The sequence below is a fragment of the Mauremys mutica genome, chromosome 10 (genome assembly GCF_020497125.1).
Source record: "Mauremys mutica isolate MM-2020 ecotype Southern chromosome 10, ASM2049712v1, whole genome shotgun sequence".
Classification (NCBI taxonomy): Eukaryota; Metazoa; Chordata; order Testudines; family Geoemydidae; genus Mauremys; species Mauremys mutica.
Window position 1 is genome coordinate 9,532,155 of NC_059081.1, and position 21,629 is coordinate 9,553,783.

At 44.9% G+C, this 21,629-nt stretch overlaps 2 protein-coding genes across 14 annotated transcripts in view; one reads left to right on the top strand and one right to left on the bottom strand.

Annotated features, from left to right (window-relative positions):
- CLASP1 (cytoplasmic linker associated protein 1) overlaps positions 1 to 16,387 on the bottom strand; it is a 267,069-nt gene extending 250,682 nt beyond the window's left edge. For all 13 annotated transcript variants that reach the window (XM_045031770.1, XM_045031772.1, XM_045031768.1 and 10 more), the window contains exon 1: positions 15,963 to 16,387. The gene's annotated coding sequence lies outside the window, so the exon portion shown is untranslated. The remainder of the gene's footprint in view (positions 1 to 15,962) is intronic.
- A 39-nt stretch (positions 16,388 to 16,426) lies between these two features.
- Positions 16,427 to 20,065, top strand: LOC123378708 (60S ribosomal protein L36a-like). Its single transcript, XM_045032816.1, has 2 exons — positions 16,427 to 16,646; positions 19,668 to 20,065. The coding sequence occupies exons 1-2, from the start codon at positions 16,427 to 16,429 to the stop codon at positions 20,006 to 20,008; spliced, it is 561 nt and encodes a 186-aa protein (XP_044888751.1). The 3' UTR covers positions 20,009 to 20,065.
- The last annotated feature ends 1,564 nt before the right edge of the window (positions 20,066 to 21,629 follow it).

The window sequence follows — 21,629 nt, forward strand, 5'->3', positions numbered from 1 at the left end:
GTAGACCAGCCCTCAGTTAGGCAAAACATTACTATTTTATCTAATCGTAAAGCTTTCTCAATGACTTGTGCAAACGCACAAAATATGTCTTCACTACCGGATGGATCCGTGGGTAGCGATCGATCCAGCGGGGATTGATTTATCGTGTCTAGTCTAGCTGCGATAAATCGATCCCCGAGCCCTCTCCCGTCAACTCCTGTACTCCAGCTCGGCCAGAGGGGCAGGCGGAGTCGACGGGGAAGTGGCAGCAGTCGACTCACCGCAGTGAAGACACGACGGTAAGTCGATCTAAGTACGTCGACTTCAGCTACGTCATTCACGTAACTGAAGTTGCGGAACTTAGATCGATCCCCTCCGCCCCAGTGTAGACCAGGCCTAAGAGATAACCAAGGTGGCAATGTAAACATCAAATGCCCTAGCTGAAGGAGAAACTTCATCTTACTGGAGAGATGAAGGTGGCAGGGGGTTACAAAAATGGCAGCTATGCAAGTATCTTGTTAAGGAAACTTGCTCTCAGCTCTTGTTGATCTAGCTTCCATGTGTAGGCAGTAAGGTTCCTTGAACTGTTCAGGTACATTTTTGACAATTACAATTAAATAGTGTATGCTTCTGATTTAAGTGTTACTGCTTGTTTCCCAAAACCTAAAGCCTAGGAATCTCATTCTAAAAGGGACATCAACTTAAAAAACATTTTACCTACAGGTGTTGCAAGTACCACTCAACTGCTACAACTGCAGGATTACTCTTTTTCCAAGATTACTGTGTCTCTTCGACAGCACTTTGTGTACAGTCTGTTCCCATTTCCCCTATATAGTTATTTATTGAGGGGGTCTAAATTAGCTGTTAGTACTCAAGAAAGAGATCTTGGAGTTATGGTGGATAGTGCAGCAGCCATCAAAAAAGCTAACGAAAGGACAGGAACCATTAGGAAAGGGATAGATAATAAGACAGAAAATATCATACTGCCTCTATATAAATCCATGGCCCCCTCCACATCTTGAATACTGCATGCAGATCTGATCACCCCATCTCAAAAAAAGATATATTGGAATTGGAAAAGGTACAGAAAATGGCAAGAAAAATGACTAGGGGTATGAAATAGCTTCCATATGAGGAAAGATTAATAAAACTTGGACTTTTCAGCTTGGAAAGGAGACAACTACGCGGAGATATGATAGAGGTCTATAAAATCATGACTGGTGTGGAAAAAGTAAATAAGGATGTGTTATTTACTTCTTCTCATAACACAAGAACTAGGGATCACCAAATGAAAGTAATAGGCGGCAGGTTTAAAACAAACAAAAGGAAGTATTTCATCACACAATGCACAGTCAACCTATGGAACTCTTTGCCAGAAGATGTTGGGAAGGCCAAGACTATAAGAGGGATCAAAAAAGAATTAAATAAATTCATGGAGGATAGGTCCATCCATGGTTATTAGCCAGGATGGGCAGGGATGGTGTCCCTAGCCTCTGTTTGCCACAATCTGGGAATGGGCGACGGGATGGATCACTTGATGATTAGCTGTTCTGTTCATTCCCTCTGGGGCACCTGGCATTGGCCACTGTCGGAAGACAGGATACTGGGCTAGATGGACCATTGGTCTGACCCAGTGTGACCATTCTTATGTTCTTATCTGATGCGTGTGCCTCTTTCAACAGCAACAGGGCAGCAACCAGTCTTTTAATAAGAAATGTGAATGTAAAACTGTAAAGATAGACAGCAAGACTCAGGAACCAGAGTGATACCCAAAATTACTTAACTTGTCTGAAGTTTACTGAACTTCAAGCTTATAGCGCCTCTAAGTTTCTCTCTATGGCATGGGGAAATTTCACACACAAGTTTCCTACTATTATTAATACTAGTTCATCTCCAACAGCGCTAGCATGCTGAGAGCCCCAGCTTGGATGGGACATTGGCTTTTTAAGCGCAGTGCTTATTAAACCAGAGACCCTCTGCTTAAAATACAGAGTGCAGTCAGTGGTCTGTCTACACAGTGCACTAGCAATACTGTTGACATTAGAGAAGCTGAGCTGGATTTAACTGTGGAAATTGCAAGATTTCCCTAGCTTTAAGCCACCAGTTCAGACTGTTACACTCCCAGACTGGAGTTGTATTAAAGTGACAGCTTGTACAAGCCCCATTGCTGCTGAATCCTTTCAGAACACATCAAACTCCGATGTGGCAGCCAGAGTTGTCCCCTTTGACCCAGTTAGCAGACCTTCAATACTTAAAGGGACAGGACGAAGGTGAATAATAACCCTGACATTCCCTTATGAGTGCACCGTCCGCCTCAATGCAAACCCCATAGTATAGAGGCTAAGATCAGCATAGCACAATTTATACTGGCACAACTTACCCAGGTTTGAAACAGGGTAAGCTTTAACCAGTATGAATTGTTGCTTCTTTTTTAACCATGTCTGCACTAGGGATTTCCATTGGTGCAGCTATAACAGTGGCTAAACACCCAGCATAGAAAATGCCATAGGTTCTTATAGGGCACAAATCATCATACTTACGCAATAATGGAACTGCAGCAAATTTTAAGATTTAAATTTGAGTTTAAGACTCAAAGTTGCTAACTGGCATTGCGCTAGTGACTGAAAACTGGAGTAAAAGCAACTCTCCAAACATTAAGAAGAAAACCAGGCACGGTGGATAAAAATGAACTAGTTAAAAAAAACAAAAACCAACAACAACAACTGGATTTTTCTTTTAAATTGGATTTTATTTAAAGTAAATATAGTGTTTTTTAAAAAATAAACCTATTTAAAAATTAAATTTGAAACTGACATACCTATGCCAAGGCCTAAATTTATAATCTTTTTATATTCTATATTTATATTCTATTGATAAATCTATTAATCACAGAATCATAGAAATGTAAGGCTGGAAGGGACCTCAATAGGTCATCTAGTCCAGTCCCCTGTACTATATATTATTTACCAGCGTTTCTCAAATGCAGCCACCAAGGGCTTCTCTTGTGGCCACGGCCTCCTGGGCTGTGATGGGGGGAAAGGGGGCAGAGTAGCAACACATCCCCCTCCCTGTTGCGCCTGGATGCACTGCCTTGGTGTTGGTTGCTGGGGCTACCAGCAGGGATTGGGCCCTGCTCCAAGTCCCGTGGGGCACAATGCTGGAGGAGCAAGCAGCCAGTGGGGCTCAGGCTTTGGGCTTCAGCCCTGGGGTGGCGGGGCGGCAGGCTCCGACATGAGGCTTCAGGCTCCAGGCTCCAGCCCCAGGCTCTGGCTGTGCAATGGTAGGCCCCAGGCTCTGGCCACATGGCTTTGGGCTCCGTCCCTGGGCCCCGTCCTCCAGCTGAAGGCTTCAGACTCTGGCAGCAGGGCTTCAGGTTCCAGCCTCCCTGCCACCTCCCGTAACCCCCACCTCCCCTGGCCTCCCCGACCCTCCATCCAGGGCTTAATTTGTCCCCAGGCTTGCCAGGGCTGAGTAAGTCTGCTGTGAAAAGTGATACTTGAAGGTTTGTTAATATCACTCTTCACAACAGACTCACAAGCTATCCATAAATAAATTGCAATGATGTGGACATGTATGTGTGCATATTTATTTGGTTTTCCTAAAGCTAATGAAGTATTTTAGGTTTTCCTAAAGCTAATTAAGTGTGAGAACAGCCCCCAGCAAGAGCTGGTGGCCCATTCGGAGGCCATTAAAAAATGTGTCCTGAGATCCCCTGATTTAGACCATCCCTGACAGGTGTTTGTCTAACCTGCTCTTAAAAACCTCCAACGATAGAGATTCCACAACCTCCCTAGGCAATTTATTCTAGTGCTTAACTACTCTTATAGTTAGGAAGTTTTTCCTAACGTCTAACCAAATCTCACTTGCTGAAATTTAAGCCCATTGCTTCTTGTCCTGTCCTCAGAGCACAAAGAGAACAAATTTATCACCTCCTCTTTATAACAACCTTTTATGACTTGAAGACGCGTATGTCATCCCTCAGTCTTCTCTTCTCCAGACTAAACAAACCCAATTTTTTTTTTCAATCTTTCCTTGTAGGCCATGTTTTCTAGACCCTTAATAATTTTTGTTGCTCTCCTCTGGGACCTTCTCCAATTTTCCACATCTTTTCTGAAATGTGGTGCCCAGAACACAGTACTCCAACTGAAGCCTTAAAATTGTTGAGTATAGCAAAAGAACTACTTCTTGTGTCTTGCTTACGACCCTCCTGCTAATATATCCCAAAACGAGGTTTGTTTGTTTTTTTAAACAGTATTTCATTGTTCACTCATATTTAGTTTGTGATCCACTATAGCCCACGGATCCTTTTCTGCAGAACTCGTCCTAAGCAGTAATTTCCTATTTAATATTTGTGCAATTGATTATTCTTTCCCAAGTGTAGTATTTTACATTTGTCTTTACTGAATTTCATCCTCTTTATTTCACACCATTTCTCCAGTTTTCCACCATCACTGGATCCTCCACAGCACTTGCAGCCCATCCCAGCTTGGTATCGTCCGCAAACTTTATAAGCGTACTCTCCATTATCCAAATCATTGATGAAGATACTGAATAGAACCAGTCCCAGGACAGACCCCTGGTAGGACCTCATATGCCCATCTAAATTAAATACAAAAAAAAATATTAAGCAACACATGGCTGCTGAAGTTTTAAAGAAAGTCAAACCTCTGACCTGGTGGACGTCAATGGCTAAGCACCTAGAACAGGAGCGGGCAAACTACGGCCCACGGGCCAGATCCAGCCCCTCAGGGATTTGGATCCTGCCTGTGGGACTGCCCCCCATGGTGCCACGGGCCCAGAGCTGCTCTCAGAAGCAGCCGGCACCACGTCCCTGAGGCCCCCAGGCGGGGGGCAGAGGGCTCCGTGTGTTGTCCTTGCCTCCAGGTACCGCCCCGCCCCCAGCTCCCATTGGCCAGGAATGAGGAACTGCAACCAATGGGAGCTTCAGGGGAGGTACCTGGAGGCACAGCAAGGGCAGCACACTCGGAGCCCTCCATCTCCCCCCCCCACCCCGTCCCCCAGGGGCTGCAGCACTTCCTGGAGCGGCACGGGACCAGGGACAGGGCAGGCATGCAGGGAGCCTGCTCTGGCACCAGTGTGTGCTGCCGCCACCCCGGAGCCGCTTTAGGTAAGCGGTGCCGGCCCAGAGCCCAAACCCCTCCTGCATCCCGCCCCCCAACTCCCTGCCCTAAGCACCCTGCCTGCACCTCACACCCCTCCTGCACCTAACTCCCTCCTCTGAGCCCCCTTATACACCCCACACTCCTCCTCCCCCCACCCCCTGCCCTGAGCCCCCTCCCACAGTCTGCACCCCTCCTGCACACCTGCCGAGCCCCCTCATACCCCCTGCACTCCTCCTCTGCCCCAATCCCTTGCCCTTAGCCCCTTCCTGCATCCCCTCCCACACTCCACACTCCCTCCCGCACCCCAACCCCCTGCCCCACATACAATTTCCCCACCCAGATGTGGCCCTCGGCCCAAAAAGTTTGCCCACCTCTGACCTAGAACCAGAGTTTGCTGAAGTGCTAAATCAGCTTATGACAGCACTAGCTTCTTCTGCACATGCAGAGAAAATATTTTCTTCATTCCAGTTTATTCAACTAGATCAGTTCAACGACTAGTTCATTCAAAGTTAAGAAACTGACTAAGTTAGAAAAAAAAAAAGCAGGAAAGCTTGTTCTCTTCCAATTTATGAATAAAAATGAGATGAGAGGATGAGATCCATTATTTCTAAAATCTTGAAGGATATGGTGAACAGAAGTGATCAGCTGAATTAACTAGCTACAGATAATACTCCCTTTGTTTAACAGATCAGTTAGTTTTAAATGCAAGACATGTTTTGATAAACTGTAGCTTTCTTATATATCCAGAACAATTAAGTTAATTTTAATTTAAAAAATGTTTTGTGAATTTTAATTAAATTTGAATTTCCATCCAAAGAGAGCTTGGCACAAATTACAAGTAAAAAATTTGTCATTTAGTAAAATAAATGCATCATTCACCATTTTCTATCATCATAAAAAGGTAAAAAAAATAAGAATCCATATAATTGCTTACATAAGTGTGTATAGATAGTGTATCCTCCTCATTAGCAAGAAGCAACAAATTTAGAGTAAAGGCTATATTTACTTGCAAATCAACATGTTTTAATGGTTGCCAACCAATGAGAATCAACCTTTCTTTACGAAAATAACTGAAGTACAAATGCAAAATACAATTAAAATTATTTAAATCAAGATTTTCTGCTTGCTGATTTAAATCATGATTAAAATCAGTAATTTAAATTGCTTTGATTTAAATCAATCCACCCTGAAACTCTGTTTTAAATATACCTAATATTTCTCCAATATAACCCCTTTAGATTATTAAAACTGTAAGTTATCTTGAAGGCCGATTCTGGACTAAACTAATAATACTTATCTCAAATTCTTTAGCGCACTGGTATCCAAGCTGCAGTACATGGACCACCAGTGCTTTGAGGAGACTCGCAGTTGGGTCATACATCACTGGCTCTCCTCTTTTCCTGATCACATTAAAATGAATTAAGATACACTGAATATTTTCGCTTGTAAGCAAATTGCTACAGTTGCCAAGGGAGGTCAGTAGATCACCAGTGCGAGAAGTAGCCCACACAGTCATCAGTGGGAAGGGAGGTAGTCCACACCAGGAAAGTTTGAGAACCTCACCCTTATTAGCTATCTGTAACTGCAGTAGCAGCTAGAGTCCCTGAAGCAAGATCATGACCCTAAGCAAGATGTATCTGGAGCAGAGACTGTCTCTAAGTATATAATCCAAAAAGATAAGAGACAAAAGGTGGGAGAAAAGTAGTATCCCCATTTTACAGATGGGGAACCAAAGCACAGAGATTCAGTGACTTGCCCAAAGTCAAATCTGAGGTCTTTGGCAGTGCTGGGAACTGAAGCCTGTTCTGCTGAGATTCTGTCTAGTGCCATAAGCACACCACCACTCTTCCCCTCGGAGATATCTATTACTGACAAACCCAACATTAGCAATTTTCTTGCCTTTTTTTTTCCAGGCAGGAGGGTGCACAACAGATGGCAAGACAACTTTCTGAGAAGATACACAATCACATGCTGGGCATGAGAGCAGGATAATCTGGTTTTAAGGAGATCTCAATAATGGGTTGGGATGGAACTACTATACTTACTACTTTCACAAATCCTCCAGGCACTCCCTACTAATACATAACCGGCTAGTAAAGCACAGGCGACAGGCAAGAAATGGGTTGTTTGTGAGTACAAGAAGCAGAACTCCCTGAGGTAAAAGAGATTTATTGCATGAGGTTTCTGAAGCATGAAGCTTCTCATTAGTTAGAAAAAGAGAGGGGACAATGCTACAGCTTGTCTATCAGAGGTCCAAAGGGAGCTGCTAGGGACGCCCAGTCACATGCCAGTACATGAAAGCAATGGGACCTAGGAAAAGTTCTCTTCCAGGCAAGATAAAGGTCTGGTCCTTTACAGAAATCAAGTAGGCGTTGTTTTAAGTTTCAGAGCTTGTTTTAGCCAACCATTAGGACTCATTCCTCAACTTTCAAGCTAAACAACAGGTCATGACTAAACATGGGATATGAAAGAAAATCCTTCCTGGCAATCAGTTTTAATTTTCTACGCACTTTATAAACCTTAACTGACCCTCCACCCTCAAGTGGTAGATAGCGTCCCAGCTGGAAAGCAGGGAGACAAGGACTGGAAGAGAATAAGTGACTTGCCAAAGTCACAAGGGTTTGGGCAGGGGAGGAGGGGGGGGGGAATTACAAGTCAGGAATCCCTGTGTTTGAATCACATCTCCATGTGAGAGCAGTGTGAGTTTACTGTGGGATCTTCTGGAGGACTCTCTCTAGGATTAGAAGAGGACACAGCATAAGCTGCTAGAAATACTAACCTGATGGTTTCTGACTCCATACCATACTTGGGAGGAGAGACTGTGGCCAAGTTTAAAGCTGTATTAAGCAAACAGAACTGCTTGGAAGCTTTCAACAACCTCCTAGAAGTCAATAGGCAACAAAGTCAACTGCCACTACCCAAGTACTGTAGCTAGATCTCACCACCTCCAACCCTTAAGAACTCCAGAACAGATGATGGAAGGAGTGAAGGAGGCAAATGGAATGTCAGTACACTGGGTGTCCAGCTAGGGAACTTTAGCAACGGCTTTTTCAAATGGTCTAATTACATCTGCTTTTGAATCATGTATGGAGGGAGGGGAGGAATAAGAGGAGGGGGAAGAGGAAAAAAGCCTTGTTATCTAGTCTACATTTCCAAAGAGCCCGGTGTTATTTACATATGGAAGAGACTTCGGTATCCACTCCAGAGTCTAAGTGAATAGGTTTTATAGCTGCATTTTACCACACAAGTACTTCTCTTCCTAAGCTATTGAGTTAAATATGGAACATTTACCAGAAGACAGTCATTCCATCTTAGTTACAACAGGTTGTTGCTGGTATTAAGACGCGAGCTGATTTCCACCGGCACTCACGCTGCCCAGGTCTTGGCCACAGGTCGCGCGGGGGGGGAGGAGGCGCTCTGCATTTTAATTTAATTTTAAATGAAGCTTCGCTTCTTAAACATTTTAAACATCTTATTTACTTTACATACAACAACAGTTTAGTTATATATTATAGAAAGAGACCTTCTAAAAACATTAAAATGTATTACTGGCATGCAAAATCTTAAATTAGAGTGAATAAATGAAGACTCGGCACAGCACTTCTGAAAGGTTGCCGACCCCTGGTCTACTGGATGCGTAAGTTAGATCAGACCCCATGTTGATCAGATCTGCAGTGAAGGAGCAGTGTCAGCTCATGTCTGTCTCAATTTGCTTAAAAAAATAGAGAAACCAAAGACCAATAAAAACATATCTTAGGTAATTTAAGTTCCAAATGAATCTACTAGAACATTTCTTAGAAGTTATCTGAAATCAAAACACTGCAGGATTGTGTTACTGTATTAGATCTAGAGATCAGAGTGTCTATTTCTACTGTCAGGAATGTACTAGAGAAAACAAATTACATGTTTTTTAAGATCCACTTCCTTGCAATAATCTAATGCCACCCCCACATTTAGTAAGCTGTGCACCAACTACTGCACTCTCCCTCCCTGGGGTCAGACCTGTCAGTTATTTGGCTAAGTGAGGCAGCAGGGATAAGTCCACAAACTATATATGCATTAAGATAACAGCTTTTTGAAATTGCCCTTAAATAAAACCTTTCCTTTTTGCCCTCCTGTAACTTAAGTGGTTGAAACTTTAACAAAACTTCTTTAAAAAAAAAAAATCATCATCCCTGGATAAAAGGAATAACTATACCTGATGAAGATGATATCTTTAAAATTTACAGAGAGACATTACAGTGCAGGATGCTGAAGAACATGTACATATTTCATTCATCAATAAGGTTGCAAGTCTGTCACGGAGGTCATGGATTCCGGGACTTTCCAGGACTTCTGTGACTTCTGCAGCGGCTGGTGTGGCTGGCCCGGGGGTAGCCTCTGGGTCAGCTGCACCAGCTGCTGCTGGGGCAGTCTCAGAACACTGCGCCCCCCCCCCCCAGCCTCCCTCAGCAGCAGCAGGGGTCCCAGGCCACCTCACCCCCCACACCACCCCAGACTGCCACCCCCAAGCACCTGCCGCACTCCCAGGCCGCCCCCTGCTGCACAGCACCCAAGATTTAGTCAGGGGTATATAGTACAAGTCATGGACAGGTCACAGGCCATTAATTTTTGTTTACTGCCTGTGACCTGTCCATGACTTTTACTAAAAAAATACCTAAAACGTAGCCTTATTCATCAGTTTCCCCACTGTGCAACTCCTCTCTTTAAACAGATCATTCAAGGGTTTCAGACAGTTTTTGAAGGCTTACAGCAAGTTAACCTGATACAAACAATACCTGGAATACCATGACAGAGCGAAGGACCCAAGTCTGATACCACGATGATGGATGCAGTATTAGAACACAGAACAGGCTAGAAAGCACCATTCAGCTAGTCTATGCCATTAAATAAGTGGTCAGAACTACAAGAGTTCTATGCAGAAAAGGATGCCATAACACCCACCCCTCTTCCTCTGGTGGATGACTGCTTCATTCATCCTGGTAACAGAATAACTGATGTGTTCTTGCTACACACAGGCCCTGTCTCAATGGGCAAAAAAAAAATGTGGATTTTTCCAATCGGTTTCCCCTGTTTGAGGGATTGTAAAACCATAAGGGTTGGTATGGTCCTACAGGATAGGGTGTAGAAACAGAAATAATAACTCATTCTGAAACTGACCAGACTTCAAGTTAGTAGTCTCTCTTAGACAGTGACAGCCAACAGGCCTTGACTGAATCTGTATCATACAGAAAAGAATTACAGGATATGCCCAACATATAAGAAAACCCAAAAAAATCAAACCAAGAAGTTTTTATCATTAATTTCTGTCTGATTTTGATACACTTCAGCCACAGCTCAGACTTAAGATTTCTACAGTACTTCAAGACAGAGTTATTTTGACAGTATAGTTTCTTTATCTGCACCCATTACAACTGTCCCTCTGGAAAGTGTAAAATGGTTTACTCACACGTATTTCTTTCTCTCACAAACATGCTGTTGTTTCACTTGTAGTGCTATAAGTTATTGGCCGAGAAGTGAGGCCTAACATTGAAACGATGGCATTTCTCTATTTGTAATGCATTAACTTTTGTAGACCGCACCCAATCAATTCCAAAATTTGAGAGACCGTTCTAGGTAAACAGAACGGACCCAATGGATTTTGGTGACAATCAGAAAAATCCAATTTCCACACAGTGACCATTTGGTGCTGCAGATAGAAGAGCACTGACCGAGGTAGCTCAGCCAATCACCAGTCCCTCCCTCCAGTTTATTTGCATACTTCAGTCCCATTGGTTGAAGTGAATCAGCAAATAAAACTGTAAGGTCTGAGGAGTCTCCATAGATTTGGAGGACCCAGGGTTCAGGACTGGAATAGGGAAGCTCCTTCAGATCAAGATCTGTAGCAGCTGAGTAAGGGTAAGGCTGGAGATTTCACTGTGGCTCCCTCCACGTTATGCCTGGCTCAGGAAAAATCATTTACCTTCGCCCATTCAAAAGCTGTTCTATGTCATCTAAACAGTGCTCATTCGGTACAGCAGGAAGAAAGATTCCTCTGCCTGCAGCACCAAACTGACATCAGGGAGAAGACAACCGAGTCAGGCAGTAGGCTCAGTGTTTCAGGTTAGGGTTACTGGAGGGCGGGATGGAGTGATGATTGGCTACATTACCTCTGATGCTACAATGCTATCAGTCAGGTTCCTGAAGCACCAAACAGGCACCATTGGGGGAAGTTGCAGTTGACATGCAACAAGGAAGATAAAATGAGCAGCTCAGATGACTTAGTAAAATGTAGCTTTGGTGGCTCATCCTGCAAAACTGCTACAAGTTTGAGGTTAGAAACTCCATCCTGCCCCTCCCATCACCTGCCAGCTCAGCCTACATAAGCAACAAAGCAGAGATCTCTTTTGTTTACTATCAGAAACTCATGAAACTGAGATTTGGGAGGGATTTGTATGGTCCAGTGCTTAGGGCACTAGCCTAGGAGTTGGGAGACCTAAGTTCAGTTTCCTGCACCATCACAGACATCCTGCATGAATTTGGGCAAATGGCTCCACCTCTCTGTGCCCCAGTTTCTCCTCTGTAAAATGGGGATAATTGTCCTTCCCTAACTCAGAGGGATGTTGCAAGGACAAAGACATTAGAGACCATGAAGAACTCAGACATCACAATAATGGGGCTGTATAAATATCTTAGGGCTTGTCTACACTTACCGGGGATCGATGCATTGGCGGTTGATTTAGCAGGTCTAGCTAAGACCAGCTAAATTGACCGCAGATTGCTCTCCCGTCAACTCGTGTACTCCACCGGCTCAAGAATAGGGGGAGTCGATGGGAGAGCGTAGTGTAGTGTAGCTTAAATCGAATTTCCCACATAGTGTAGACAAGGCCTTAGACACATAGACTAAATAACTATGTCCACGCTTCCTTTATTTTGTGTGTGTCTTTTTTCCACAACTTGGGCCTTAGCATACCACTCAAGTGCTTACAGGATCTGGTCCAGCAACAAGCCTATCTCCCTATATTGATAGACAAGATGGGGTAGGTAATATCTTTTATTGGACCTCCAATAGGTGATAGGGTGTTTTTGTCTTTTATCATTTTCCTGTGAAAGTTCATTTGAGAGGATAGTAACACACTCACCCAGGGCCTGATCTAAATTCCCATTAAAAAGGCATCAGTGGAAACTGGACTGGGCACTGAGGTTATGTCTACACTACAAACCTTACAGCGGGACGGCTGTAGCGCTACTGCTGTGCCACTATAAGGTCTCCCAGGTACCACTCTTTGCTGGTGGGAGCGAGCTCTTCTGCTAGTCTAATTAAAACTTCTCCCAACGAGCGGCAGTAGATATGTCCAGCAGTGGTTGATATGTTGGCAGGAGAGCCTCTCCTGCCAATATAGCACTATCCATACCAGCACTTTTGTTGGTGAAGGGAGTGTTTTTTTCACACCCGACCAACGTAAGTTTAACCGACAAAAGTGATAGTGTAGACATCGCCTGAGTGACAACGACAGATCAAATGTAAAAACTGAAGCCAGACTAAGCTGTAATGAAATGTCCAAATCAGAATGTTTGTTCAAAAAAGTGCTTTTTAAAGCAAAACAAAAACAAAAAGCAAGATCCTCTTAAAGCATGGCACTTTTCAATAAGATATGGTGTGCAGGTAGGCTCTTACAAGCAAATATTTTCCTACTTCAGATTTTTATAACAAGGCTTTGCCAAGTTCTGTTTCACAATCAAATTAGCAGTGACGACTATCAACCACCAATCTAAATGGTCCTAATTCCTATATACCTTACAGGATAGCTCTTTCTGCATAGCCTCTAACCTACTGCAGTGTGTCCATCCAGTATGTCCACTAATACCACTTTTTAGACATTTTCTTTAAGGAAGGGGTAAGGAGACACCCTTCCTATTGAAGTGGCATTTATGTATCTGAGGGCAGAGCAGATCCTGAGGAGCAACACAAAAAGGTTTATTTAGCACCTCTATCTTTCTGTAAGGCAAAGCTGATCATGCTAACACCTGTTATCAGATTTGCCCGTTACTTTGGGGTATGCTCATTTATTCAGGTTACTCTTTGGGACCTGCAGGACCTAGGTTCCCTGGGGCTGGGTTTCTCCAGCCCCAGAACCGGATGAACACACCCACACATACATTAACTGAGCAAGTCTGAGCGGACCAGGTCAATCAACACTGTCAAGCTGACCCCTTATATGTCTCTGGACTCACTGGGCTGGATGAAGCAGCACTTTCAAGCTACCTCTCCTTATATGCCCCTGGGCTCCATGGACTGGGTCACGCAACACGTTCAAGCTGTTACCCTTATACGTCCCAGACTCAGCACGTCCCTATCCCCACTCTCACATCACAATTGTACTGGCAGTAATCTACTTGATGAGCAAACCCCACAGTGTTTTGGGCGCTGCGGGGATCTTTAGCTTAGGTAAAAGAAGCGTTGCTGTAGAGTGAATGGGGGAAGCTAAAAACACAAAAGAGTAAAGTTCAACAAGAGCGAGAGAAGCAACCAACTTAGCCATAAAAGTTATTTATTGAATAATAGGGTACGTCTACACTACCCGCTGGATCGGCAGGTAGTGATCGATCTATCGGGAATCGATGTATCGTGTCTCGTCTAGACACGATAAATCAATCCCCGAACGCACTCCCCATTGACTCCGGAACTCCACCAGGGCGAGAGGCGGAAGCGGAGTCAACGGGGGAGCTGCGGCCGTCGATCCCGCGCCGTGAGGACGCAAAGTAAGTCAATCTAAGATATGTCGACTTCAGCTATGCTAGTCTCGTAGCTGAAGTTGCATATCTTAGATCGATCCCCCCGCCGTAGAGTAGACCAGGCCATAGTGATAACTACACAAGGAGGGCTAAACCAACATAACATATATTATTAAAGGTTAATATCTAAGGTAGAAAGGAAAACAGACAGAGAGAAAGAGGAGGATCTCACCCACTCCATGAGGCTTGAACTGGTCGGGGTTCCCAGGTGATGGTGGTAGCTCAGGGTCCTGAGTGCTGGAGACAGGCAGAGCCCCCATTCAGGAGAAGATGGAGTCTCAGTGGAACTGATGCATAGTTTGGATCTAAGCATCAGAACACTTACTGGAGGGTGAGTAGGGATTTTTGTAGAGAAAATACAGTGGTTCAAGGGAGAACATTAGATTTGTTTATAGGTAAACTGATGACTCAAGGGTTTTCTTTAGGCTACACAATAGGAGCTGATTACTCTTGACTATGGGTGGTGTTTTCTTCCAGGGAGCTCACAATGCAACTAGGCTGCTTCAGTATTTTGGATATCAATCAAGGATTCCTTACTAAAATTGGTCTGATAACTGCTGAGCTGGGTGTGGGCAGGCATAGGTTCATTAACATCTGGAGCAGAGATTCCCATGATGCAGTGCATCCCTGCTTTTCTGGTCCCAGAGTTCAGTGCGGTTCTCTGTTCTCCATTCTGTATGCAAATTGAGATGCCTCCCTGTCCCATCTTTCAGGCAGATGAGGCTAGGGGACTTGTGTCTGTTCTTCATTCTGTATGCTAATGGAGATGTCAATCTTGTCACCCTTGTCAGGAGGGGTCTAGGTGTCTCTCCCAACGCCCTTCACTGCTCTCTGCAAGTTTTTTCCTCTGATGGGTTTTGGTTTAAGCAGAGGCGGGGGGAAAGGGGTGTCTTTCATGAGTCAGGCTGGATACTTCACCCTGGCTCCCCAAGAACACAGAACTGACTGGTATCACACCCCAAAAATTAATACATGCTTTTAAACTGCAGATGAGCAAAATAATTTGTGTTTTCACCACACTTTCTAAACAGCTTTGAATTAAACAAATTATTTAATAATCTAGCCGCCTGCCTTTAGACACTGTCACTAGTGCATCATTAAAACTGTCAAGTTACTCAAATCTCAATATCAACTACTAAATATGCACTAAAGTATTACAGAACCCTTATTGACCATACATTGTGTGGGGACATGGTTATTCATGAATCAGAATCTTGATCCCACTCACACAATTCAGGGCAAGTGCTCTACCATGATAATCCACAGATTAAGAACATCTAGTTGTACACACTAAGAATCATTAAAGGCTGTTATGTCAATTATTCAGATTACATAGCCAGATTTTTTAAATAAAGAACATACAATAAAGGATCTAACTAAACGCTGTTAGAATGGAGATTTAGGGGTAAGGAACTAATAGTAAAATCGCCCATTGTGCCTAAGTATTGCAGTACATCCAGCCATGCACTAATCTCAGATCTAAGCCAGCAGGGAGAGTTAAGGATGAAACAAAAGCCTTGAGTCTATACTCCCCAGCCCCCCCGGTTTAGATTTCTAAAACCCATCCCCAAATCAGAGGAAAAAGCCCTATTAGGTCATCCAGTTCACCCCTCCCAGCCAGTACAGGATTCATCCTTACACTGATTTCTATACTGCTTTGTTCATTTTTAAAATGTCTGGAACAAGGGAAGTGAATTCCCTCTGGAAATCATAGTCCCACCGCTTTTCCTACGGTGGGCTACCACAGTGCTAGTGCCTTCCAAGTCTTGTCTTTCATGTGCGTGCAACAGAATACAAAATCCTGATGTTTAAGAAAAAATACTTTAAAACACTGATAAGCTGGGCAAAACTGCCAGGAACAAACCCTGCTGGAAAGCCCATGGAGTTCCCCTCACCATGAGCCCCGGTCAGGCTCCCAGCTGTGCACAGCACAGCCACAGAGCAGAGGCAGCTCTGTAACCTATTGATTTCACCAAACAATGCTTCCCCTCCCCCTTCCCATCCCTCCCCCTCCACCCCAACAAGCCAAGGGCTTATTGCAGCCCCCTCCTCCCACACAGCAGCTACATGACACTGGGGTTTTACCTGGAGCTGCTGGAAGAGCAGATGGGGGGGTGTACGTTACAGAGGGTGCATGCAGTAGAATGGGAGCAGCAGATCCCGCTTAATTCCCGCCGCTCCTACTGCAGTGCATGGCTGCTGCTGCTGCTGCTGCTCCTCTCCTCCTCCACCCCAGTGCTGCTGCTGCTGGGGCTGGGTAAGAATGGAACCCCCAGAGCGCAGGCGCACTCAGCACCTCCTGGAAGGACTCACAGGCAAGCGCGAAAGCCCAGCGCGCATGCGCACTATTTCTGTCTGGCCCTCGAGAAGACGCCCCGACAAGCAGGACGCACGCGCACGAGGGTGGCGCTCTCTTGCAGGCTTTCCCCTCTCACCATGGAGCTCCGGGGAAGGCTAGAGCGGCCGGAAACACCTCCCGTGGAGCTCCATGTTGAGCGAGGGGAAGTCTTCCAAGCGTGGCCGAGATGAGGTAAGCGTACAGTCTGCGCATGCGCGCGCCGGCCGCCGGGCTCTCCTATGAGATAAGCCCACGCCCTGCGGGGTTCCGGAGGCTGCGTGCGAGGTGGGGCGTTGCTGCACATAAGGAACGTTCGAAGTTGCCGGTTAACGTTGCCGGCCGGTTAGTCACGCCGCCTCCGGGGCGGGAGGGGGCGCTGCTGCGGCAGAGAAACGGTGAGGGAAGCTCAGCTGCCAGGAAAAGCTTCCGGGGTAAAGTTCCCCTGGCGCTGAGGGCCTGTTCCCCCATTCGCTTCCGGGCGGGAAGCGCCCCGCCCCCACTGGAGGGAAGGAGGCGCTGCCTTGGGCGGGTTCCCCCAAGGGCTGGGCAGGGGAGGCGCCGTCACACAACTCGCCAGCCGGCCCCAGTCAGAGCCGTGTCGCGGGGCGCTGAGCGGGGACACGCGCGCTCCGCCCCGGGGTCGAGGCAGTGAGGAGCCGGTGGGGGAAGGGCCTGTCGGAGGAGGACGCTGCAGTGCGGGGCCCCTGGCTGGGGGTGATGCTGCACTGAGGCGCCCGTCGAACTGTGATGGAAAATAGGTCATGGGGGTGAGGGAGGAGCCGAGCCCCAGGGGATGCTGTGAGGGAGGGGCCCGTGGGACAATTATGTTTGTCACCCGCTGATGTGATTTTTATCATGAGTCATATGATATTTGATTAATTTTCAGCTTGGAGTCCTGTGATGAGGGGAGAATTTCAGCTACCGTTTAAAAGAAAAATCGCTTCTGGCCCTCATGGCAAAGCAAAGCTTGGACATGTTACACCCTTGTGACCCAAAGGGTCAGAACCCAGAAGACAAATAAAAGGAACTCTACAATTATTGTTTTTTAAATTGTAGGCTTTTTATGCCAATCTTCTGGTTTTGAGGGCTTGACTTGATTTTTAAATATTGGATACTGACAATACTGCCACTGAGCTGGTAGGGTGGGATGAGGAAATAGGGCCTGTATCTCTATGCTGCAGGGAGGGTTGGGCTTTAACTGCCCTTGCCACAGCAGGGATGTGGGAGGAACATTGCCCATGGAGTGTGGGCCTTTCATCTTCCCTGCATGCAGCAGGAAGTTAGAGGATGAATCCCACACAGTAAACATCCTGTGGTGGCTGCAGTCAGTGGGTGTACCAGCCCTTCCCATCCCCTCTTTCCAGGTATGGAGGTGGGGTGATGAACCATCTGTGTTCCTGGGAAGGGAGCAGCTTCCTGCTGCTAAAACCATATGCTCATAGCACCAATAGGACCAATGACTCTGGCCTCATTCACTTTGTAAAACAAGCCCATCCAGTAGCAGGTGCAGAATCCATAAATAAGTCTCTAATGGTGAGAGTTTAAGTAGAGTCTTCAAACCAGCCCATCAACAAGTCCACCAATATTCAGGTCTCCTACCACCATGCATCACTGTAGTATCCAAGGCCCAGATGCTCAAAGATATTTAGGTGCCTAATTCCCATTGATTTCCATGGGAGTGAGACCTCCAAATACCTTTGAGGATCTGGACATGAGAGCCTATTTGAACCACAGAATCAGAAATGCATATGCCAAAACCCAATTACCTTCTCTAGCTATATGTGAAATTGGTGATGCAAATTCAGCTCTATTACTCCAGTATAAATGCAGGTTGTTGCCTGGGTAGCCCTCACTGGAAATGACAAGGTCAGGGCAGGCTGCAAAAGGGAGAGTAGATACTCCCAAGACTGGTGGGTAACACTGAAGTTAAACTCTCTAACTGGTCACAAACTTTGCTTCTGTTCCCCCACACTGGTTATCAGTAACCAAAAAAGAAATCACACAGCCCCCATATTGCATTCCAGTTCTCTGGCTCCCAGCCAGCACCTAGGTCCAGTACAGTGAGAAGTTATTTAAAAAACTGCTCACCAATGCTTTAGTATCTAAAACTAAAGATTTATTATAAAGAAAGAAGAATAAGAAGAGAAATGTTAAATGGTAAAGCAGTCACATGAACAGCACTTCAAAGTCCATGAGGTTCCTAGCAGTACTGGTGAGTACTGGCTTGAAAGTCTCTCTGGAACACATCCACAGCTTGGATGGGTCATTCAGTCCTTTGTTCAGAGCTTCAGTTTGTAGCAAAGTTCTTCCAGAGGTAAGAAGCAGGACTGAAGACAAAATGGAGAAGATGCAGTTGCCTTTTATAGTCTTTTGCCGTGCAGCTTGTGCTTACTTTGTTTCAAACACAAGCTGCCCAGAACATGGCTTGGAAGCCTTACAGTTCTGTCCATAGGTATGCCCAGGCATGTAATAAGGTATATCCCTTGCCTTCTCTCAATGGGTCTATTGTATAGCAGCTAATGGGCCATCAAGCAGGCTAGGCAGTGCTGATGCCAAACTGTCTGAGGGTGTCACCCAGAAGCATAGCACAAGTTTTGTAATACAGACATACATATATATCTATAACCCAATATCCAAAGGTAATACAAACACAAATGAGATCATAATATTTGGCAAATTATAACATTTTTGCAAATCTTACATGGCATATCTGACAACTCATTGCAATTTTACAATATTCATATTATCCTCAAGTGTCTCCCAGATTCCATACAGCATCTGAAGAAATAGAGCTGTCTGATTTTTTTTTCCACTAGTGTTCCTGAGATCAGACTCTGGCCCTCTGTATTTACCACTTGCATACAGTGTAAAGCCAGAGTTATTTATATTGCTGCATCAGCACATAAGGAGCTCCTTAAAACATAAACTCTGCCAAACAAATGTGAACATCCTTGCCCCAGCGAGCTCGCAGGCATGACTGGTACAATGTGATAAAAAACACAAAGTCCTGCATCTGGTCTGCATAAACAGAACACTTCAGAGAAGAAGAGGCTTCTTACAAGTGATTGGAAGGAGTGGATGAAGAGGTATCAATTAAGTTTAGTCCCATGCATCCTGCACACACTAGAAAGGAGTGTTAGTGTCCTGACAGGAGGGATGCAGCTAAAGGAAGCTGGAGGTGTTCCCCACATGGAATATAACTTTGAATTTAATGTCATATGTAGATGATAAGATTTCCATCCTTTGTGCACAGAGCTTAGATTACAAAGCAGAATTAGTGTGTCAAAATAACAGCTGTCTTTCCTCAACCCGAGGGCTCTCATGATGTTTCCCAGGAGGGGCTGCATGCAATTTACTATCCTTACACTCATCTCACATAAACGTTTTACCCAGTACCTTGCCACTGAGGATTCACTCACCAGCCTCATTCACTCTCTCTTCTTTCCGTGCAGTCGCTGCTGCTGCTGGCAGGATAGTGAATGTCCCCAAAACCCGTAGGACTTACTGCAAGAAATGTGGCAAGCACCAGCCACACAAAGTGACCCAGTACAAGAAGGGCAAGGACTCTCTCTATGCTCAGGGAAAGAGGAGATATGATCGGAAGCAGAGTGGTCATGGTGGTCAGACAAAGCCTATCTTCCGTAAGAAGGCCAAAACCACGAAGAAGATTGTGCTGAGGCTTGAGTGTGTGGAGCCCAACTGCAGGTCCAAGAGAATGCTGGCCATTAAGAGGTGCAAACACTTTGAGCTGGGAGGAGACAAGAAGAGAAAGGGCCAGGTGATCCAGTTCTAAACTCCATCTTGTTCATTGTTATGGAATCCATTAAAGTTTGTGGAAAGAAAAAAAAAACTAACAGCCTCATTGCCTTTTTTCCTGAATCTGCTACAGAGATACTTCCACCACCAACCCACCACATTCGCTGATACCACAATTCAGTCTGATGAGATCTGAGTGTCAAGCACAAAACCCATATCACCTTAGTGTCAACACTTTGATGTCAGAAATGCTGATCCACAAAACAGGTTATAGAAGAGTTACACACTGTGGAGAAATTTGGTCCATTTCACTTCCAGATTTCTGCTCCTAAGTTTGTTTGCCTCATTCTGCACCTCTGTAAGATGTGGGCTTTGATACAGTAAGAGCTGTTGCTCCTAGCTGTACCCACTGCCTTTTGGGGAGGGAGGGCCCCCCCGAATCCTTCTCCATAGATGGCCTCTCCATTGATTAATCCTCTCAGCTGTCAGGATCACAGTGATGTTTGACTGTTTCTCTGTTTGAAGAAACGCATAGATTCAGAGCTCCCATTCTACAGCTTATGTCCTATCTGAATGTACAATTAGCCCATGTTTTAGAAAGCAGCCCTTCATGTATGTTAGGAAGACTGCATTTTCTATGGAACAGGCTGCAGAAACTCTGTAGATATAGAAAATTGGGGCTACATATGTGTGTGTTTGTGAGGGGTGGGGTTGGTGTGTATAAACTGAAAGCAGGCAATTACAAACCAGCTTGGTTTCCACTCCCTAGGAGCAGCTAATCCCATGACAGTACTAATTGGCTAAGTCCTGCCCACTCAAGAGATAGAATGCGCATGTCTCACGCATGTGGCTTTCCAGTCCCTGTATTATTGTGCGTGTCTAATAAGAGGACTTCCTGCAAATAGCCCACTCCAGTGAAATATGTAATCAGCACTGCAGTGTTTTGTGCTCTTCTGCATCTGCAAAGTACCACTCACTATTTAAGATCTTTGGTCCATTAACAAGACACCAATTGTTTTAGTTGATGCATATCTGTTAAAACCACAGACAAATTTCTCTTTGAAACTTAAGACAAATCATTTTTCTAGTTTTACCTGTGCCCCTGAAAATGCTTCCCTGTCACATTCTGCTTCAAGTTGGAAAATATATTTGTGGATTTATATCTTCCTCTATCAAACTGCAGACTAAATTACAGTAAATATAGTATTTTCTTTACCTTTTCTGTAGGTAGCTAATTCTAAGATGTATGTTTCCCTGTGTAACATATTACTGCTGCAAAGTGATTTCCATCAGTGCTACCGCAGCAGTTTTTAATGGGCCCTTCCCTAAGTCTCCCAACCCTGTTTTCTGCACTTTTTAAATGTTGGCTAACAGTTTATTTGGGAGTGTTTGCATAAATTCCTACCTCTAGTGATTTTAGGTGTAGCCTGTTTAAAATATATTTAACACTTTTTTCTGTAAAAATATCAGAAAAGTCAAGCCTTAGCTTTGCTTTTTTGCTGGGAGACTTTTCAAATGACTAATCCATGTAAATTAGGAGAGTTCTCAACCTTAAATCGAAGAGACAGGGTGTTGAATCCTTAGCGCAAAGATTTTCTCCTAAGTCTTACACTTACATAGCTGTTAACCAAACCAACAGAGTTATATTCTTGGAATAA